Source organism: Vanessa atalanta, chromosome 13 (assembly GCF_905147765.1).
Source record: "Vanessa atalanta chromosome 13, ilVanAtal1.2, whole genome shotgun sequence".
Taxonomy (NCBI): domain Eukaryota; kingdom Metazoa; phylum Arthropoda; class Insecta; order Lepidoptera; family Nymphalidae; genus Vanessa; species Vanessa atalanta.
The window spans coordinates 9,677,789-9,698,283 of NC_061883.1; the positions used below are offsets into that span (position 1 = coordinate 9,677,789).

At 32.1% G+C, this 20,495-nt stretch overlaps 1 protein-coding gene across 7 annotated transcripts in view; it reads right to left on the reverse strand.

Moving 5' to 3' along the window:
• LOC125068048 (G-protein coupled receptor Mth2-like) overlaps positions 1-20,495 on the reverse strand; it is a 62,116-nt gene that overhangs the window by 2,653 nt on the left and 38,968 nt on the right. For all 7 annotated transcript variants that reach the window (XR_007119764.1, XM_047677029.1, XM_047677024.1 and 4 more), the window contains exons 2-5: positions 15,058-15,241; positions 13,521-13,712; positions 1,838-1,916; positions 613-791 (exon numbers count right to left, since the gene is read on the reverse strand). Coding sequence is in view for 6 of the 7 variants with exons in the window: in XM_047677029.1 (XP_047532985.1) it covers positions 613-791; positions 1,838-1,916; positions 13,521-13,712; positions 15,058-15,241 (634 nt within the window). In the remaining variant the exon portion in view is untranslated. The remainder of the gene's footprint in view (positions 1-612; positions 792-1,837; positions 1,917-13,520; positions 13,713-15,057; positions 15,242-20,495) is intronic.

A 20,495-nucleotide genomic window follows, 5' to 3' on the forward strand; every position in this document is an offset into this window, starting at 1 on the left:
TTATTTAATTTTTACATCTTCATTGACGATTGTGACCCTAAAAATTATCACTTAAAGTTTCCGCAAAGTCACGATGAATAAAAAAAAATTAAAACGAAAAAAGAAAAGAGAAGAGGAGAAAATTCACCACCTCGCGGGATATATTGAGAGACACGTTGTTTATATATGTACTCGTACGTACATACGATAAATGACGCGACAATGACGCGGGACATGTGCGCTGTTCCGCTTCACCTCAAATGTTACGTGACCCAGTATGACGTTGCCGCGTCACATAAACTCTATAAGTTTTCCGAGTCATAGTGCGAGAAAATATCCCCTAGTATATTCTTCGCATTACACTTACAAGAAACTAACATCAAATTAGGGGGAATAAAAGAAAACCTTTATGAACATATATCTCAATGCTATACAAACTATCTTTGTATGTATGACGGGAGGTTGTTTATCCTTGGACTAGCTTGATACCTTTAAAACTTTCAGTTTTGTTAGGAGGAAATAGGAAATTCAATAATACTTTAAAAGCACTTACACCTACATTTTCTTAAAAAATAAGATTATATTTTTCTTTATTTACAATTTTATCTAAAAAAGCCAATGATATTAACTCACCAGAGAAAAAGCATCCATGGTGCCTTAACGAGGGAAGCAGGGGATGTGGCGGAAGACCAGAGAACTCCAGAGCCACCACGATGATGGTAAGCGCAGTCGGGATGCCGAACGCGTATATAGAATATGCATAGAATTTCGCTTGCAACGACATTTTCTCCATGGACATACCACGATTACCACTGAAATTACAAAAAACTTTAATTATAATTAAAAAGTAACAATAATATAATTGTTTGTATTTAGTAGTAGACTACCAGGGATTTATTATTATGGTAGTAGACTACCAGGGATTATATAACATGTAGAAAGAGGGGCTCAATTTTTTAGCATTAGCAGCCTGTAAATTTTCTGCTGGGCTAAAGGCCTCCTCTCTTTTTGAGGAGAAGGTTTGGAGCATATTCCACCACGCTGCTCCAATGCGGGTTGGCGGAATACACATGTGGCAGAATTTCGTTGAAATTAGACACATGCAGGTTTCCTCACGATTTTTTCCTTCACCGCCTAGCACGAGATGAATTATAAACACAAATTAAGCACATGAAGATTCAGTGGTGCCTGCCTGGGTTTGAACCCGAAATCATCGGTTAAGATGCACGCGTTCTAACCACTGGGCCATCTCAGCTCTTAATACAATATATACATATTATAATATTTTGTGTATTTAATAAATATGATAATTATTTTGCGATGGGCTAATTTTATGAACAGTAAAAATTGTATGACATTTGTTGGATGAATGATATAGTCCATCTTTTTACATATCTAGATATAGACTAGCAGTACAAATTTAGCGTAGATGAAACCGCGTTACGCAGCTAGTATTATATATTATTTAAAATGTTAAAATAATTCATCAATTTTTTTTAATTTAAAACGTGTAGATTGTGTGATTAAACACACTTTGTGTACAGAAGTTGCTAAAACCAAAATTGAAATGATCACGTTATAATTTTAAGAGTAAAGCTACCAGAAGTTAATTAATTTAAAACATGTGAAGTACCAGCTCTATCGCATAAAGGATGTTTATAATGAAAAAGGAATAAAAATAAATAAGGATAACAGTCTAGTTCAGTCGGAGAGGCCACTTGTGAAACTTATTGAGAAATTCTAACTGTTTTTTATAGAAACTCTTGAAAAACTGTACAAAGAAGAAAAAGTGCCGTAGTTTGTATTAAAATAGCAATGAAAGCGTAGCGTAGTCGCTTAAATGTAAAAAGTCACTCACCTAAAAGTCCACCAAATATCGAAGCACATAACGTTCAACCAAAAGAAGGCTGCCAGCAGGGAGAAGTAGATCATAATCGCTGAAACGAAAAGAAAAATTCTTAATTAGAAGTCGTGACAACGTATTTTAAAAATAGTACAGCTTTCAAGAAAAACGGCACCATTTTTTTAACTTCCGTGGATCCCGTTTTTGACTCTGCCGAAGTTATATAATGCTGAAAATATCGTACTATTTATTTATTTTTTGTATACTAACTGCGGCAGTAAAACTTTTATCAAAATCAAAAATTATAATCTGTCAAAAATTTGGCATATATAAGAATAAGAAAAATAATAAGAACCATACTGTTTGTATAGAAAAAACATAATTACGCAGAAAATTTCTCACGGCCATGTCATGTCACGTTTGTAAATAATTATAATGCTTTAACAATGATAGGTAGCTTAAGAAAAACCAATCTTCTTGTGATTCAATGGATTTCCTTACGCAGTAAACATTATTATTTCACACTATGCCAAGCATATCAATCTAAAAATAATATTCTTTCATAGCACCCGATAGTAACACAATCTCTTTCGGTATTTCCTCGTTCGAATTTAAGAATTTAATGAAAAAATATTGAAGTAGAACACTTAAAATTCGCAGGTGAAATGGTAATTTCTAGACCACGACTTTTCAGACTGCAGACTGAAGGTAGCGAGAAACCGTTGGATAAGGAGAACAGTAGCGCCAATTAGATGAGTACCATGTCCAACTGTGGATCTTTTAAAGCTGATGAATGTAATGAAAAATTTAGTACCACTTGTGTATTTACCAAACCGCTTAGAAGCAGCGTGGCGAAATAAATTTTTGAGCCTCACAAGACCAGAAAGTTTTAGATCAGCAGTTGGATTTTTACTAATTGTAGCATAAAATTTTGTTTTATTTCATGTAAGGAGACATACTGGTAAATAGGCTACCCGATGGTAGTTGATGGTGAGCGGCTATAAACACCACAGTCTCTATGTTATGTAATATTAAATATAATCTTATGCTAAATAAACTATATTAAGAGGGGGAATATGCCGCGCGGAAACATCGCAACCCCTGTATCGTAAGTAATCGCAGAGAACAGTGTCACACGTCTGTTCAGCGCAACGTGTTGTGCCAGACTGATTTTTCAGACGATACAGGGTTTTCATCGCGATTTGCGCGTATAGATTACATAATGATGATATTAAAAAAGTAGAAGATTAATAAGAAAAAGATAGATTCTGCAAAATAAGATGAAGACTTCCTTAGTATTGTGTTATTTAATTACCGACATTAATATATAAAACTTTTGATTGATAGCTATGCGAAGAGGAAATGCAATGTCATGTAGTTTTAATATATTTATTTATAATTTTTCTGCTAACAATTACCGCGATAAGGGAATCAAGGTTACTTTATTATATATTTTGCTATTTCACGTAAATCTTAATAAGTGACCATTTAAAAATCTTGCAAAATTTCGACAAAAATAATAATATTAACGAAACTCAATACTAGTATAAACATTTATACAAAACGATCTTATTATGATACGACTAGTAAATGAGAAGTAAACTATTTTGATGCGTTTTTTTGTACCATGATGGTCAGACAACTTCAAACGTATAATTAAGTATGACTTGTCTGTTTTCAAGACTATCATTTCAACGAAGTTGTAAGACATACGAGAGCGGACAAAGCCTTTATTACTACTGTCAGTGTTATCGTTGGTTAGGAGGTTCTTTTTATATATGTATGTTCATCAACAATTGTTTCAATACGAATTCATAACTGTGCAGACAGGCGGTATTATTCCCTAAAAAAATGTACATATTTGTACATCCAATTGACAATTTTCTAAAAATAGACAATTAAAGAAAATATGATTTAAGATATTAAGAAATTATGAATCAATGAGGAATTTATAATTTCTTAGTTAAAAAAAACCTTGATATTTATCGCAATTGAAAAAAATCTTAACGCAAAAATTTCCGGTTAACCGTTTTCCTATTTTACTAATGCAAGAATCCAGCTGCGTTTCGGTCAAAGTTGGCTCGGAATATAATCGGGATTTGTATCAACAAACGAGTAGAAGTAATCTTCAGTTATGATTAAAAGGAGGTTCGTTTTTGTGAGGGATTATCGAAGTGAGTGCTGTCGAATAAGGAACGTACATATCGTTACCGTTATAAGTCGTAGAATTAGTCCCCAGGATAACCAAATATGTCTCAAATATAATCAACTGGCCAATATGAATAGAACACTTCCATTTATTTGACCCTCAAATTTAATAAACAGGACCAGGACCAATAGAACCACTAATGAGTTTTCCCATAAGTAAGAATTACTTACAGGGTAACTCCTGTCTACAAAACTAAAAATAAAAAATCAGGTGCCTAATCAATTCTGAAGTTTACCTAACCTTCGATTTTTATTTGCCAGTGTGATTAAAGTCGTTTTTTTTTTCGCTTATAACGTTAACTTAAAATGATAAAAATAAATAATCAATATTTCAGGCCAATTCAATTAAATATATTATGTTTCTAACATATTGCGAAATCCACGATATGTTGTAAGTCTTTGAGGTAAAAAACCCGGCGAGTTTCTTTCTTTCTGGTATTCAAGTTTGAGGTATTTACTTGGTCGTCAGGAGTTAAGCATAAAAAGTATTTATGTCGTTCTTTGGAGTTCAAGCTTCACAGCAAATTTTATCGAATTCGGTTCAGTGCTATGGCCATGAAAGAGCAACAGACAGACAGACAGACAGACAGACAGACAGACAGACAGACAGACAGACAGACAGACAGACAGATAAACAGACACAGTTACTTTCGCAACAATAGTAGAGATAAAAGTAGTAGAAGTAAAATACATTACGAAATATTTTGTGAGAAATCATCAATCGGCCGACATTTAAGTGATCTCAAAACGTTTGACGTTATTTTAGAAGTCATTTAACGATTATTTACGACCATAATCATCAAGGCGACTGTAAAAATACCCGAGTGTAATTTAAAGTCTGTGTTTATATTAACAGATGGTGCAATATTTCATGATCTTTACGATTTTTTTCGTAAGATCTCGAATGATTGCACGTCTGTTTGTCTTTCGTTTAAACTGTAATTATTTTTAGATAAAGTTCAAGAAAGATTATAGCAAAATAAAGTTTGCCGCCATACTTTTAGTGCTTATGCTTAAGCTATAAAAAGGTAACTGCACATGACCCACTGTTGGGCAAAGGTATTTTCTTCAAATGATTTAGTTTTTATTCCACCATGCCACTAATGTAGATTGGTGTATAATATACCAGGACTTCTGTTGACAGAGATGAATTATGATTAGGAAGTAGGATGTTATGTGTAGCGACACTGGCTCACTCATCTTCTAAACACAACAACAGAAAGTATTGCTGCTTGTAGGTTAGAATATATAAAGAATTGTATTATATGAAAAAAAAAAATTTTTTCTTTATTTTATCTGGAATATAAACACGAGACCTTGGTTTGGGAACACCCTCAAAACCAGTCACTAGATCAAAGGTGCAGCTTTTTTTATAATAATAAAATTAAACGTACGCACTTTTGCTCATAGCTATATATAAAAATATGTATTTATGTTTTTGTTGTTTTGATTTGTTTAAGAGATTTTATAATTTATCATACACAAGAGTAGCATTCATATTATGTAGTAAGTATATAAAGTAGTTCAATGAGGTGTGAGTGTCATAAAAATCAATGTTACATGGACCTATAAAACATCCGAAAGTAGTACAATTTCTTGCGTTCATGGACAATTTATCCAATGGGAATTTTATTTGGTATTAATTTATATTAGTTATCTACTAAATAAATGTATACATAATTATATATGTCATACAGATTTTTTATGAGAGTCTAAGCTGCAATAAATGCAAGAATATTTTAATTATTATTACTATGCCCATTTTTTTATGTTTACATTCGATATCTCAACGATTAATGATAGCTGATAATGTATATGATCTGATATATAAAGCACAATATAGGTATCGTAAAAGTATATAAGCATATCATTTTATCATAATGGTGAGCTTAGTTATTGCAAAAACAATTACCCCCTTTATCAAGATGGCGGAGAAACGGTGGTCGACAAATGCAGCTGTTTTGAGCCTAAAAAATAGTCTAAAGTTCTGCCTTTTTGATCCACTTGCATTTAAATACCATTTATTCCGAATAAAGATCCACTTTTGCAAGACGAGATAGACTTACCAAGCAATGACCATTCGAAATGCTCTTAACAGCTTAATTACATTAAGTATGATTTGATTTCATAACCGAAACCGCAATAAAATTAAATAATCTTTATTCTAAACTACATTTTTAATGCGGTGTAACACAAAACCAAAATTACATAAATGTTTTTACATAATTGAATGCCCTCAATTCAAACAAGTGTTAATTTATGACTGTTTAATAACAATTTATATAATTATTTAACCTGATTGTGAACAAATGTTTCGCAGTTATTTATATTTGAGGTCGAAATAAAACAGATTGTAAAAAAAATGTCGTAATTTGTTTCAAAAAATGTTGTAAGAATTAAATGAAAGTACCTACATAATATGTTAGTTTTGACTGTACGTATCTCCCGGGGTTGGTTAAATCTACGATTTGAAAATGACTGACTGACTGACATTCATAGCCTACATCGATGGGACTAATAGGACGTAATGTAATTATTACTATACTTATTACTTTACTTATTAAAATTTTCATAAGAATTCCTTTTCATACTTGGTGAGCATTTCAAGACAGGATTATCCAAGATTCGTCTCCTAAGATACAAGTGTTTATTTTTTTTATTTTGAATTTCATTATTTCTGGTGTTCAAAATATGGAAATTGTATTTATTATAATCGTGTTCAAGTTAGCTTGATCTGTTTGACACGTGTAATTTTTTCTGATCGATATAATTTTGCAATGACGCACATATTATTTTCTCAATTTAATTATTTAAAAAATTGTAAAAATATTAAAAAAATACATATAACATAAATGTCTCTAAAGATTCAAGCGTTATCCGATATTATTGTGCTTCAAAGTAAAATTTAAACAGGAACACAGAAAATAATAGACGCTTGTACAATGTTACATCGGTCGGACGTCTGGGATGGGACACGAAGCAGTAACTGTTACAAATATCGATTATAAAAAAGCATTATTAAAGATCATTGTTATGTTATTGTTACGAACGGGGATCCTTTTGGCATCTTTGGCTAGTGATTGGGGTCTCTTTAGGTAGTATAACTCTTTTTAAAAAAATAAGGTACAAAAAAATATTTTTGAATTACGCAATAATTTATGTCTAGTGCAATAAATAATTTCACACATTTCACACCTAGACAATCTCGTCATAGTTACAAGAATTTTAAAACGTTATTTTTTTTCTACATATTTTCTGTTTCCTATCACTGTGTCTGTCAAAAAGATCAAGCTGACTTGTGGAGTGGAGTCAATGGTTTATATTTAGTTTGTAGAATCAGAATTTTTGATTCCACGCTGCTAGCATACTTGACACCATTCCACGCGATCAAGATTTGTACAATAGTTATTTTTAATTTGTAAACAAATTAGTTAATTATGTAAACAATTCTTATGTCATTAATGTTTTACCTATTAATAATAATAATCATAATACCAATCAAAGAATTTTACGAGCTCTTTTGAACTGTCATTCTATAAGCTTAGTTAAATAGTGAAATAAATAACAATCCTAATTGTACTAAATTTTTATACATTTTAATACAAGCCTCATACTATAATTCCAAGGGCAGATGGAACGCACGGAACATTATAGTGAAGCAACAAAAGCGATTACAAAATTCAGGTAGCACGAAAACGATACGTCCTTTTGTTAATATGTCATTAAAAATAATTAATAATTGTATTATTTCTGTTCGGAGCACTCCTGCCTTTTGTTTTATAGTTAAGTTACAAGTATAAAATTTATTAGGCGACAAATGTAGAGAAGTCTGCGAAAAGTTATAGAATATCATATATATACAAATGTATATAAATGCCCCAGGAGTTAACGAACTTAGAAGATAGGGCTTTGTGCAAACCCGTCTGGATAGATATCACCCACTCATCAGATATTTTTTCCGTCAAACAGGAATTATTATTTGTATTTTTGTTTTGTAGGCTGAGTAAATCAGTGTAAAGTGTTCCCAAGATTTGTGGCATATTAGCCAATTAAGGAATGGTTAATATTTCTTACAGCACCAATGTTTATGGGCGGTGATCACTTACCAACAGATTTCAAGAAGAGTTCCAATCCCGTTAGGTATATCTGTACTATCGATGTTTAACCGTACTGTGTCAATGAAAGACCTACAAATTTAATAATCATTTTTGCTTCAACTTTCCGATGTTGTTATTTGCTTGTCTATCTGTCCGTATATTAAGATGTTTCTCTCAAAAAGGGTTTAAACTGCTTATGAAGGCATTTAAGCGAATGTCAATGAACCAGTGCATGCAAGTCATTTTCGCTCCAGGCGGTTTAAATATTCCACGACGAAACACAATCATAAGGTTCTCGAAGCTCTTCCAAGTAACTTTAAAAGTACTAATAAGGGATTTTTCCTTACTTTAAGTGGTATTACGTAAAAGGTTATCGACCTTTTTGAATGAAACTATTAAATAAAATCATTTAATCCATCATAATAAAATAAATTACTATAATATTAATAAAAAATTTGTAACGGGCGTTTTTATTGTTATTTTTTTAGTATATCGACGATTAAGATAATTTAGAATCATACTTAGTTTAATACGTCAAATTATGATTGTGGGTTACAATGAAACATCGTGATGAACCTGTATGTGTCCAATAAAATCTTGACACATGTCTATCCAGTAATTCATTAAAAGCAAACGATGGTTTTTCCCAGCACTGGGACATCCCAGACTGGGCAGTTATTTGATTAGATATAATTGATATGTTATTGTAGTGTTAATTTGAAAAACGAACATATTTGTATATTTATTTAAAGACATTTCAATTCAGCGTTCGTTACGTAACTGTATACCTGAGTATGTAGAAATACATACTTAGAATTGTAATTGAAATTATGAATGCAAGAATGGATTTCCTAGGATTATTTCCTATTCGGATGGCTAGCGAGTTCGTCCTATTATACCAAGAAACAATACAAGATATCTTAAACCTTTAAGTAATAATTGTATACCTACTATTTTCGCTACAAAAAACTTTATAAACGTATAGGGATGTAAAGAGTCGCAGGATTGATAATCACCACTCCTAACACAAGTGATAAACTTAAAGGAAGGGGTATTTACCTCTTCTTTATTCCTATTTAGGAATATTAGATTCCTTAATTAATTTGGGGCATTGCTAAGTCCATTCCACGGGTCGAACACCTACGGAACAAAATACTCGCACCTTTTCGGTCAATACGCGGGACTAGATATAACCGAAACGAATCCTGCATGTAAAACAATACTAAGAAATGATTTGACCAATGAAGGTCACTCATTAACCAATGAGCGTATTAGGGCAATTTCCTTAGGGAGCTCATTTCTTGGAATTTTGTATAATAATGTACATCAGTAATATAGTAATTAATAAATTACAAAATATATATATTCATAGTTCATACGAATGAAATTATTAATTGATTCTCGAACACTTTTGCGGCTGAGTGTACTTAGATCAGCTTAGATGGTAATTAAATTATCATTTAATGTGCACGTTGAGCTGCTGAGTCATACGATAGCGTAAACTACAACTGGTACTTGCAAATAGTAATACAGTAAATCCATTTATACTCAAGACTTTTTTATTACTTTATACAAATCTATTCATCATTCTGAACGCAGGAAATCACCAAATATATAATGAACAAAAAAATTACGTTCTTCTGTCGCGACATGTTATTTTAGTGAGTTACTCCACAAGAGGAGTAAAAACCAGTAAAGTAAGTAAACATTTTTTTTGAATTAACGCGATATCATTACTTGGTATCTTGAATAATTTATGGTATTCATTCAAATCGATTGGAATGTTTTCGCGAAAAAAATTACGTTATGAATATCGAAGTGAAGGCGAAGTTGTCATCGAAACTTTGAGGTAAAATTAAAGTGTAAATAGCAGTTGCAGTTATAAGCAGTTGAGTGGAATAGTGTTGTATTATACATAAATTTACAAATTGATCGAGAATTTTATTCGCGAGTATCAAATGGTCCTAAATACATCGTACGTAATAATCAACGGCATCCTTAGACAGTGAATGTGAAAATTATTCTTCGATGATTTTTTATAGGTGTACGGACCATTGGCCACCTGGTGATAAGTTGTCACCACTTCCAAAGACGTCGGTACTGTTAGAAATATTATCTATTTCTCATATGACCAACGCGCCACCAAGCTTGGGGCCAAGATTTTGGAGCAACAATACTGCATGCTGTTTGGCGGTAGGATATCTTATATGTGGCTGGTACCCAGACGGACTTGCATCAAGCGCTACCAAAGAAATTGTTGAAAATATCTTTCTATGTATCGCTTTGTATTTTGTACACAAGTGTGTAAAGATATACATAAGCAGTTATTACGAGAACTATTTATTATAGTTACATAATCTCGCGAACTTTGTAATGTAATTTAAAGTTTGTAAAAATAAAATAGTAAACATAGTTGGATGTGTTATTTGAAAGGCGTAACAATATTTGGAAGATTGTTTATCCCACTTGGGCACTGTCCAAGAACCTTGGAATTAAACTGATCTCTATTTTTGTGTTAGTCTCAAATCTTTTAGCCGAGATGGCCCAGTGGTTAGAACACGTGCATCTTAACCGATGATTTCGGGTTCAAACCAAGGCAAGCACCACCGAACTTTCATGTGCTTAATTTGTGTTTATAATTCATCTCGTGCTCGGCGGTGAAGGAAACCTGCATGTGTCTAATTTCAACGAAATTCTGCCACATGTGTATTCCACCAACCCGCATTAGTGCAGCGTGGTGGAATATGCTCCATACCTTCTCCTCGAAGGGTGAGGAGGCCTTAGCCCAGCAGTGGGAAATTTACAGGCTGTTAATGTAATGTAATGTCAAATCTTTTGAAATGATTCCGTTTTTTTTTAACAAAGAGACAGTTGTATTATCCGCGCGTTTGCTTTATCTTTTCTTTTGTTTTTCTTGTGTTTTTTTTTTCATGTCTGTATGTTTTTATTCCATTGCAGCAAAAACAATAATGGACTTTTTATAATTACTGACGACTATGCATAATTTTAATTATCTAATTAACGACTTCTAATCCGATTGTTACTATTGAGTATTGAGAGAGTATGAGAGTATGTAAAAATTCTAGTTTTGCACTGGCTGGAAATAAATCACAGGTACATTGATAGGTATAACATTATTAATTATAATTATAATAACATAGGAAGACTCGACTTGACCTTTAATAGACCAAGAAAATATTAAAGACAATATTTTCCTGATATACATTTATCTTATAGATTTATTTTTATTTATATTACTTAAATGGCAATTGGGCCATTTCATGCTAAGTCATCAAAGACATTGACGATGTTAGTAATGGCTAACATTTCACATGCCATAATTAGATTTCAATACAGGAGATATGGCGTAATTTTTTTGCTCATTCAATGTAGCATTTATGTTTGTATAATATTTTAAATTATTTATAAACTGGTTGTAAATGAATATACATCATAATTCTGGCTTCTCAGTCTTGAGTATCCAAAAAGCTGGCAACTTAAAAACCTACGTCATTTGAATTTGGAATAAAAGTATTCTAGGTCATTTAATATTCCATAGCTTATCGTTATCAAATATTTGGCAACTGATAAATATTAATAAATTAATGTAACCGTGTAATCGGTAGCGTGAAGGTCAAACCCCTTTTAATGTCCATAAGCTATTAATAAAAACACGAGGTTATTTGTTAAAAAAATATTTTCACCTACTCTAAAAACTGACTGATATGATACGATGACGTTAGCAGTATTTACGAGAGTGAATATATATTAAAATCATGACGTAAATATATAGTTAATATTCATATAATTAAATTTTTAATATAATTAATAGACAAGCCATTATCATTGGATAAAATATTATACAAATTTATGGATATATTTAGTTGAACGCAAATTCAAGGGACAAAGGGCTTTTTTTGAGAGATTGAAATCCAAAAATAAAAACAGTGAAAAACAAAAAAAACAAAAAAGAACACTGCTGCCGCGAAAATTAAAAATTGTTAGAATGGGTTTTTTTTTTCTAATATTTGGCTCAATTTGTATTTATATTAGGCATACTTTTTATAAATTTATTGGAAAAACTGAGACCGGACACTCCATTTTTTGCCAATATACTCTTGCAAATTATACAGATGTAGGACAAACCAAAATATCAAAATACAACATCAGACAAGCTTTGTCTTAGATTTTTGTAAATATTGAATGCTTTGAGGATCGTCGCAAACTAAAGAAATTTTGTTTTGTTATATTCTTCAACTTCAAAAAATTGTAGTCTCAATATTCGTCTTCTCCGTGACATTGGCAAGTCCAGCAGAGACAACAAACATGCCGATCACATCATTAGTGGAAAGTTCGTCAACATAGGAATTTGGGATCGGTCAACAGACAAATATGTCTTAACGTCCATTTACAACGGCTTATTCACAATGTTATAAATTATAATGTCTTATCATGATTAGAACCAGTAATTATACTAATTACACGTAATGACATTGTACGAAGCAAGGAAGAAGGTAATGGAACTTTAATTATTAACCAACATCCATTGTCTGCTGATATCTACAAGCGTTAAAATTTAAGATAATAATGAGCCACGAAAATATTTTAAAAGGTTTTCGTAGACGATAAGATATTCATAGTTCGGGGGGAACGCCTACAGGTTTAATTTTAGTTTATTAAATTATTTCAGTGTTTTTATCGCTTATACGCAAATCATATTTCACGTCTATAGTTTTTTACTTTCCCAATTTATATCTATCTATACGGATAGATATCTATCTATAAAGGTAATATAAGGTAATATACGAAAAAAATGCTAAATAAGCTACCATTGAAAAGAAAAATAATAGAACCTTACAGTCGCTTATGAATGAAATACCAGACATCTCACCTTGGTAACAATCTACGTACATTAAGATTATAGTTTTCCGGAAAAAAAGGTTGGTAGCATTTGACGAAGAACTCTAGCACTCTCATTGGTAAAATCAAATAGTGAGCGCTTCCCCGATTATTTGTTACATATTTGCATCCCTATTCACGAAACTATTCCCACAGATTGGAGAAAAGTGACAGGAAGATGTTGAATAACAAAAAAATAAATCATAACTAATTTATGATTTATTTTTTTAGTAGAAATGTAAAACATTGCTCGCCTGTGCGCCATCAATGATGGTAACCGTAATGATATTTTCCCGGTGCCTCTAGTTACACTGACTTACTCATCCTTCCAGCCGGAAAACAACAGTATTGCAACTTGGCGGCAGATTATCTGACGAGTGGATGGTACTCAGAGAGGCTACCACGGGCTTTTGTGCAAGTTAATTGAATGTCAAGTAAAGTTAAACAATTCCTTAGTTAAAGTCTATAATACAATTATAAGTGAAAATACTTACAAAGAGCAACGCAACTGCTTTTGCTGATGTCATTGATTTTCAGCAATATCTGCATGGTTGACATGCAGATGAACCCGACGAATAGACACAGGAGATACGCCATTAACACCCTTCCGTGCAAGTTGCGCAACTCCGGCAACCAGCCGTAAACCGCGACAGTCGCCAGGAAGAACACGCAGGATATTAGCATACCTATTAATTAAAATAATTTTACTTAATCTAAAATTAGCTACCAGTCGACAACATTCACAAACATTTCTTACTATTTTGTCATATTTTAGGTTACTTCAACTATCCAGTATTTGTAATATTTTTTTTAGACATTGAAATTATTAAATCTTAATCAATTGAGTGAATAGTTTGTCCGAATGTGGTCTCAGAAACCTCGTTTTTTATTCTACTGGAGCGTTGGAGCAGAGTGATAAAATATGCTTTAGACCCTCGTCTCTTAAGGATATGACGCCTTAACCCAATAGAGAAACCCTTACAGGCTTCCTGTTGCTATTCACTTTATTTACTCTTCGTGAGCATGATTGAAGCAAATTAAACGAAACAGAAAACTATTCTATATTCAATAAATTAATCGTGGGACAAGGTATACATTTCCGACTTTACCGATTCAAATATTTCAAATCAAGAGCCGAGATGGCCCAGTGGCTAATCTTTTACTAATCTTCCTATTAAATACCAATCGAATATTAATGATCGAAGCCATCCAACTCACATAAAATAAAGTATTAGTTCTTGTTTCGGTCCTTGTAACCAGTAACGAAATGTAATACATAGAACTTTATTATAAGAGTTAATTGTGTTCGTAGCTTTAAATATTATTTAAAACATTAAAAGTAAGTAAACAGATATTGCTAATTATTTAATTTATAAAATTGACCAAAGAATAGTCCGGTGTAATTACAAGACTGTCTTTTGGCGAGCCGAGATGGCCCAGTGGTTAGAACGCGTGCATCTTAACCGATGATTTCGGGTTCAAACCCAGGCAGGCACCACTGAAATTTCATGTGCTTAATTTGTGTTTATAATTCATCTCGTGCTCGTCGGTGAAGGAAAACATCGTGAGGAAACCTGCATATGTCTAATTTCAACGAAATTCTGCCACATGCGTATTCCGCCATCCCGCATTGGAGCAGCGTGGTGAAATATGCTCCAAACCTTCTCCTCAAAGGGAGAGGAGGCCTTTATCCCAGCAGTGGGACATTTACGGGCTGCTAATGCAATTCAAATATTTAAATATTTTTTTTTAAAAAGATAATTTTAATAAAGCATATTATTCAACAAAATATTATATAGATGATAAAAGATAGTGGCACTAATACTTTTCGGTAGGATATATTAAATTAATAGTCGGGCAAGATAATTTTATTTAAATAACATAACTTTGTATTTATATGCTGGTAAAGATTAACTACTGAGTTTCTTGCCGGATCTTCTCTTCGTAGAATCTACGATCCGCTTTACTTAATACAGTTCTGTAAAATGTTTTAAAAGTGCTTGTAAATGCCTACTTGAAAAAAGTACTTACAAGTGGAACTGAGCACATAGTTTTCTTTATCTTTCTCTGTCGCGAAGCAAACAAGAGCATCAAAGCTAGTTGTTCGTGCACCCTTGTCATCTTCAAAGATGAATGTATCAACGCAGTATTTCTCAGGGCCGCGCAGAATCCACGGTGGGATACTTGTTGGCACTTCTATGTACAGCTGTCCATCCTGAAAGAAAGCGAAGGTTACAGCAACATTATAATTAGCGGTATTGTTTAATTACTTACTATAACCGTTGACTATCGAACAAATTAATTTATGTGAATTAATAATATTATAATTGCAAAAATAAATCTGTCACACGACAGATTGATTTTTATTATGATTTAATAAATATAACGTCAACGCTATAACCCAATTCTCACATATCTTTACTACTTGCTTGTAGGGTTTACTTAGGGTAGGTTTTGTTCAAGCCCGTCTGAGTACCATCCAATCATCATGTATTCTACCAGCAGCAATTTTTTTGGTTCCGGTTTGAAAGGTGAGTGTGTAAACTACAGGCACAAGGGACATAACATCTTGGTTCCCAGGGTTGGTGGCGCATAGGTGGTGTAAGCAATGGTTAATATATATTACAACGCCTTTGTCTATGGGCGGTGGTGAACACTTATGACCAGACGGCCCATTTGCCGGTCCAGAAAAAACATCTCAGACAATAAATACGTCCTTTGTCCATGTAATTAATATTGCTTTAATTGAGGAGTGTGTATTTTATGTGGTATTTTAATTTATCGGTAAAGAATTAAACCTAAAATAAAAGTTTTTCTGACTCGACTTACTGATGGTCGAATTATAGATAGGTATCTTCTACGTTGGCTTAAATAGGCATGAATGAATAGCCGAGTGAATCTGAATTTTAACCAAACGAGTTCAAATCCAGACAAATACCACAGAGTTTTATTTACTGATTTATAATTCATATTTTTTCTCGGGTTCAGCGAAAAGGGAAAAAACATCGTGCACAAATCGCATTTCGAGTGAAATTCTGTAACATGTGTAAACCAACCCACAGTAGAGGAGCGTGGCGGCAAAATCTCTGTGCCTTTGTATTAAAAAAAAACCTTCAAACAGTTCCCCAAAACTTGTCAATTTAACCATTATTGAATATAAAGTATCAGATCAAAATCTGTTCTTTGACAAACAATATTCCACTAGCCATTTAAATACACGGAATTCGACGTGACTTAAATTTGTAATGTGATTTTAATACTAGCGATGCTGTCTGGCTTCGCAGGTTCAAATTAAAATGACTTTTATTGTTTTTTTTTTTTTTTTAAATATGTTGTTATAATAAGTAACCAATATAGACCAATGGGTAGAGCTAGTGCATATTTAGCGCGGTTATAGCGTCACAGCGGTTTGAACCCAAGCCCAGAAAAGCAAGCAACCAGTAACGAAGTAATTTACACGTGAGATATCTACAGGTACCTATAATTCTGCAATGTAATTTTATAAAAATTAATCCAGCCAAGAGTAGCATAATCGAATTAACTCCAGTTTAAGATTTCTTCATTAGAAGAAGGAAGGCCCAACAGTAAAAAAGTTAACAGCTGTTAATATTACGACTGAATGATAAAATACAATGAGAATCAAACTGAGCTGCTAAGTTTACAAAAACTTATAAATCGCACGTAACTCTCGATATAAATAAAACTTCTAACATCTTCATTATTAATAATAATAAATTGTAAAAATTAATAAACGTCTTATTTAAATAATATTTGTACGCGTTGACAAGGTGCATTACCTTTTATAAGTAAAGACAGAACATTATAAATTTTATGGTCCATTTAAACCATACCTGTATGTATTCTTAGTCGTACTTTGTATATTGAGGAAGCTGACTATTCATTGAGTTTTCAATAACAATGATCAGACTCTATAAATTTTGTAATTTAATTCTCAATTAAGTGTTTTTTAAAATACAATCCGCTTATTTAAATAAATATAAAAAAAGCGCTGTAAAATAATTATCTTATATTCTTGTTTAAAAAAAGAACACACTAATTGTTCGAAATCTGCTTAAACTTTATTTTCTAATAATTGTTTATTTTACTACTGAATCAGTGTGACGCGAATTCGACGCGTAGGATATAGGAAGAGTATTCTTCTTAGAAAATGTCGAGCGTTCCCAGATAAAATTTAGCTAAACTGAAACCGGATTTTGATCTCTAGGTAACATCTATCCTACGCAAAAGTAATTAATATCATATTAAAAAGATTCTAAATTCGAATTTCTTTCGTATAAACTTTATTTATGACCACTTTGTTTTTTTATAATATTTTTATTAATAAATATTCAAGGCTGACAACATTATGAAAAAAAAAATTATGCCGTATATTACAAGACCTTTTAACGCAAAAGCAATTAACGAAATATTTAAAACAGATGTCCTCTGCGTAGGACATAAATTTTTACAGATGTCCTAAATTTTATATATTTTTTTTAATTTTATGGTTATTTTTTGTTGCCATCTGTTGAATAGTCATTAGTCACAACCGATATAGTGAGCAAAGCTGTAGCAACAGTTATTCGTGTTAAGTTTGCGAATGGTTTATGAGTCAAATGTGCTGAACTATAAAACATTTTAGGAACTAACTCCTACGATTCTAAATTACTAATAAATATTTCGATTTATCCATCTTTTAAGTAAGAAAACATTCAAGACATTGTATGTAGTTTGGATAAATACTTAATCTTTAAACGTAATAAATACTAAGAAGTTACTTTTGACATCAAACGATATGGTTACTTTTTTAATTTGGAACTTTTAATGAGGCCGATATTTTATAATGGTGATATTTTAATCTCTTAGTTTTTGGTTCCCGCGACTTCGATTATGTGTTTAAAAGTACGTCTGTGTATGTTTATGTTTTGAAGTAAATATAAACGTCGCATATTAATTCTAATATAATAAATGCGAAAGTAGCTCTGTTTGTCTGTCCGTTTATTACTTTTACACGGCCAAACTATTGAACCGATTTGATGGAAATTGGTATGAAGTAGGCTTGAACCCCAAAGAAGGATTTTTTTATACGTAACACCTGACAAACCTAATAATTACCGACCCATTGACATATAGTAGAAATCTAAACCTAAACTTTGAGTCATTTTGAAGGAACAGACATAATTGCTAATGTTTAAGGTTACGTTGTACCGGGAACAAAACAAACCAAACAACACATTAAAAAAGCTGTTATTTAGAGCGAATTAAATTATTTATTTGAAAGTTCATAACTATAAACATAAATCGAAAAACATAGTGTAGCCGATTCGATCATTACTGCTTGCAAAATATTAAAAAGGAGATATTATGCTGACGCCACAAATGAGTCCAGAATATTTGTTTGATATACAACATTATACAACCGTCTAATCTCGGAGATCAACTACTTACGTCTGACCTATCTCTTAATAGATGGGTGACAATTTAGACTCAAGATGTGAAATACCCAAGGGTTTCAAAATCAGAATACGGCTGTCTTGAAGGAGCCACATATTCAAACGTAACGAATGAACAAGATTATACTCTTTTTTCTTTAATAAGAGTGATACCGCGATTTAAAAAACACACAGCGCCGTTTAATAACAGAAAGATTATCAGAAAATCAATTATGTTACGAAATACAAAAATTTATCGTATCTTATCGCCAAAAGCTAGCTTTTACGATTACGTAATTATCGAATTATTTAGACATATCGTAACGAGCATATCCATTAGCTGAGTTATATAAGCTTACCAAGGTTTTGTATTATAATGTATTTATCTATCTTTGTATACTTTTCTACGCACTGGCAAACAAAGTTTGTACTCTTTATATATATATTTTTAGGCTACGCAACGAATTTTAATCCGGATTTCATCAATAAACAGAGTGACGAAGAAGGTTTATATGACGTGTAATTCGTGCATATTATAGTAGAGAAAAGCCGAGAATTTCAACTATACTAGCCGGAAAAAAACAAGTATTTTTCTTTTTAATCCAAAAGTTATATATAGACCGTTATTGTACTCGTGTGAAGCAAGGATGGACAGCTAGTATATTAAAAAAAGGAATTACGTTAAATTTAATGGAACTTTTGCGACTTTCTCACGCCAGCCAACTTGTATATTTACTATACGGGTTCTGAGTCTTAAATTTTAGATGGTATTTAGCGTATATAGGACTTATTTCAAAATGAATATTTCGGCAAGTACGACAGCTCCCAGTATAGCTAGCTTAGACTATAGCTCATGATACTCTTCAACGCTGGAAACTTAATCTTTTTGGAAGACGTGTAACCATGACTACTAATATTAAATATAATGTACTTGTAACATGTTGAAATGTAGTCAAACATGTCCCCGATGGTTCAGTAAAACCAGCTAGACGTGAAAGTCGGAAGTTCTACCTTATTCTAGATTATTTATTAGCAAAAGCAAAAGAATTTCACTGTCTAATATGATAATACATGGTGAGACTACCTGTAAGTAGTAGAACTTTTGCCTTGATAATTTTGAAATGTATTTTTTTATTTTGAATGTGCTATTGTATCTACTGTTGTTTGTTCTAATGAAAATAAAATAAAATATAATTGATAACATTAAGTGATTACTATTTTTAATTCATATTTGTATATAGCAAAAGCTGTATGTAATGTGTCTTATTATATATATATATATTGTTTTATCAGTAGGCGGATGAGCAAATGGGCCACCTGATGGTAAGTGGTCACCACCGCCCATAGACAAAGGCGCTGTACGAAATATTAACCATTCCTTACATCACCTATGCGCCACCAACCATAAGAACTAAGATGTTATGTCCCTTGTGCCTTTGATTACACTGGCTCACTCACCCTTCAAACCGGAACACAACAATACTGAGTACTGCTGTTTGGCGGTAGAATATCTGATGAGTGGGTGGTACCTACCCAGACGGGCATGCAAAAAGCCCTACCATCAAGTAAATCCCTTAATGGTCGAAATTCGATAATAATGCATACATGCTTTGCTTGTTAAACATTGTAATTCTTTCAAATGTCTAAACGTAGTAAACTATGATTAATATCATTTTGTATCCATTTTTGTTATTGTTTATAAATAAATCTTATTCTTTTTTTTGTTTCGATTCATAAAAATAAAATGTTAAACTTATGTAAACAAGTTTTACTCGGTCTGAATACTGTTAAGGCTTTGCCTACTGATAATACTTAGACTATTGCTAGACATCCAAGTCTTGAATAAATCAGGTTTACCTGTTATTATAACCTTTATATAGTTATTCCAAGAGATTTTCCCTTTAAAATGTAAGTTTTTTTACTAGATTCTCAAAAACTCGAATCTTTCGTTTACAGAATAAAATTTATAATTTTAGTTGTAAATAGTATTTATAGTTTGATACGTTGCATATTTTAGGAGAAATATATTTATACCAA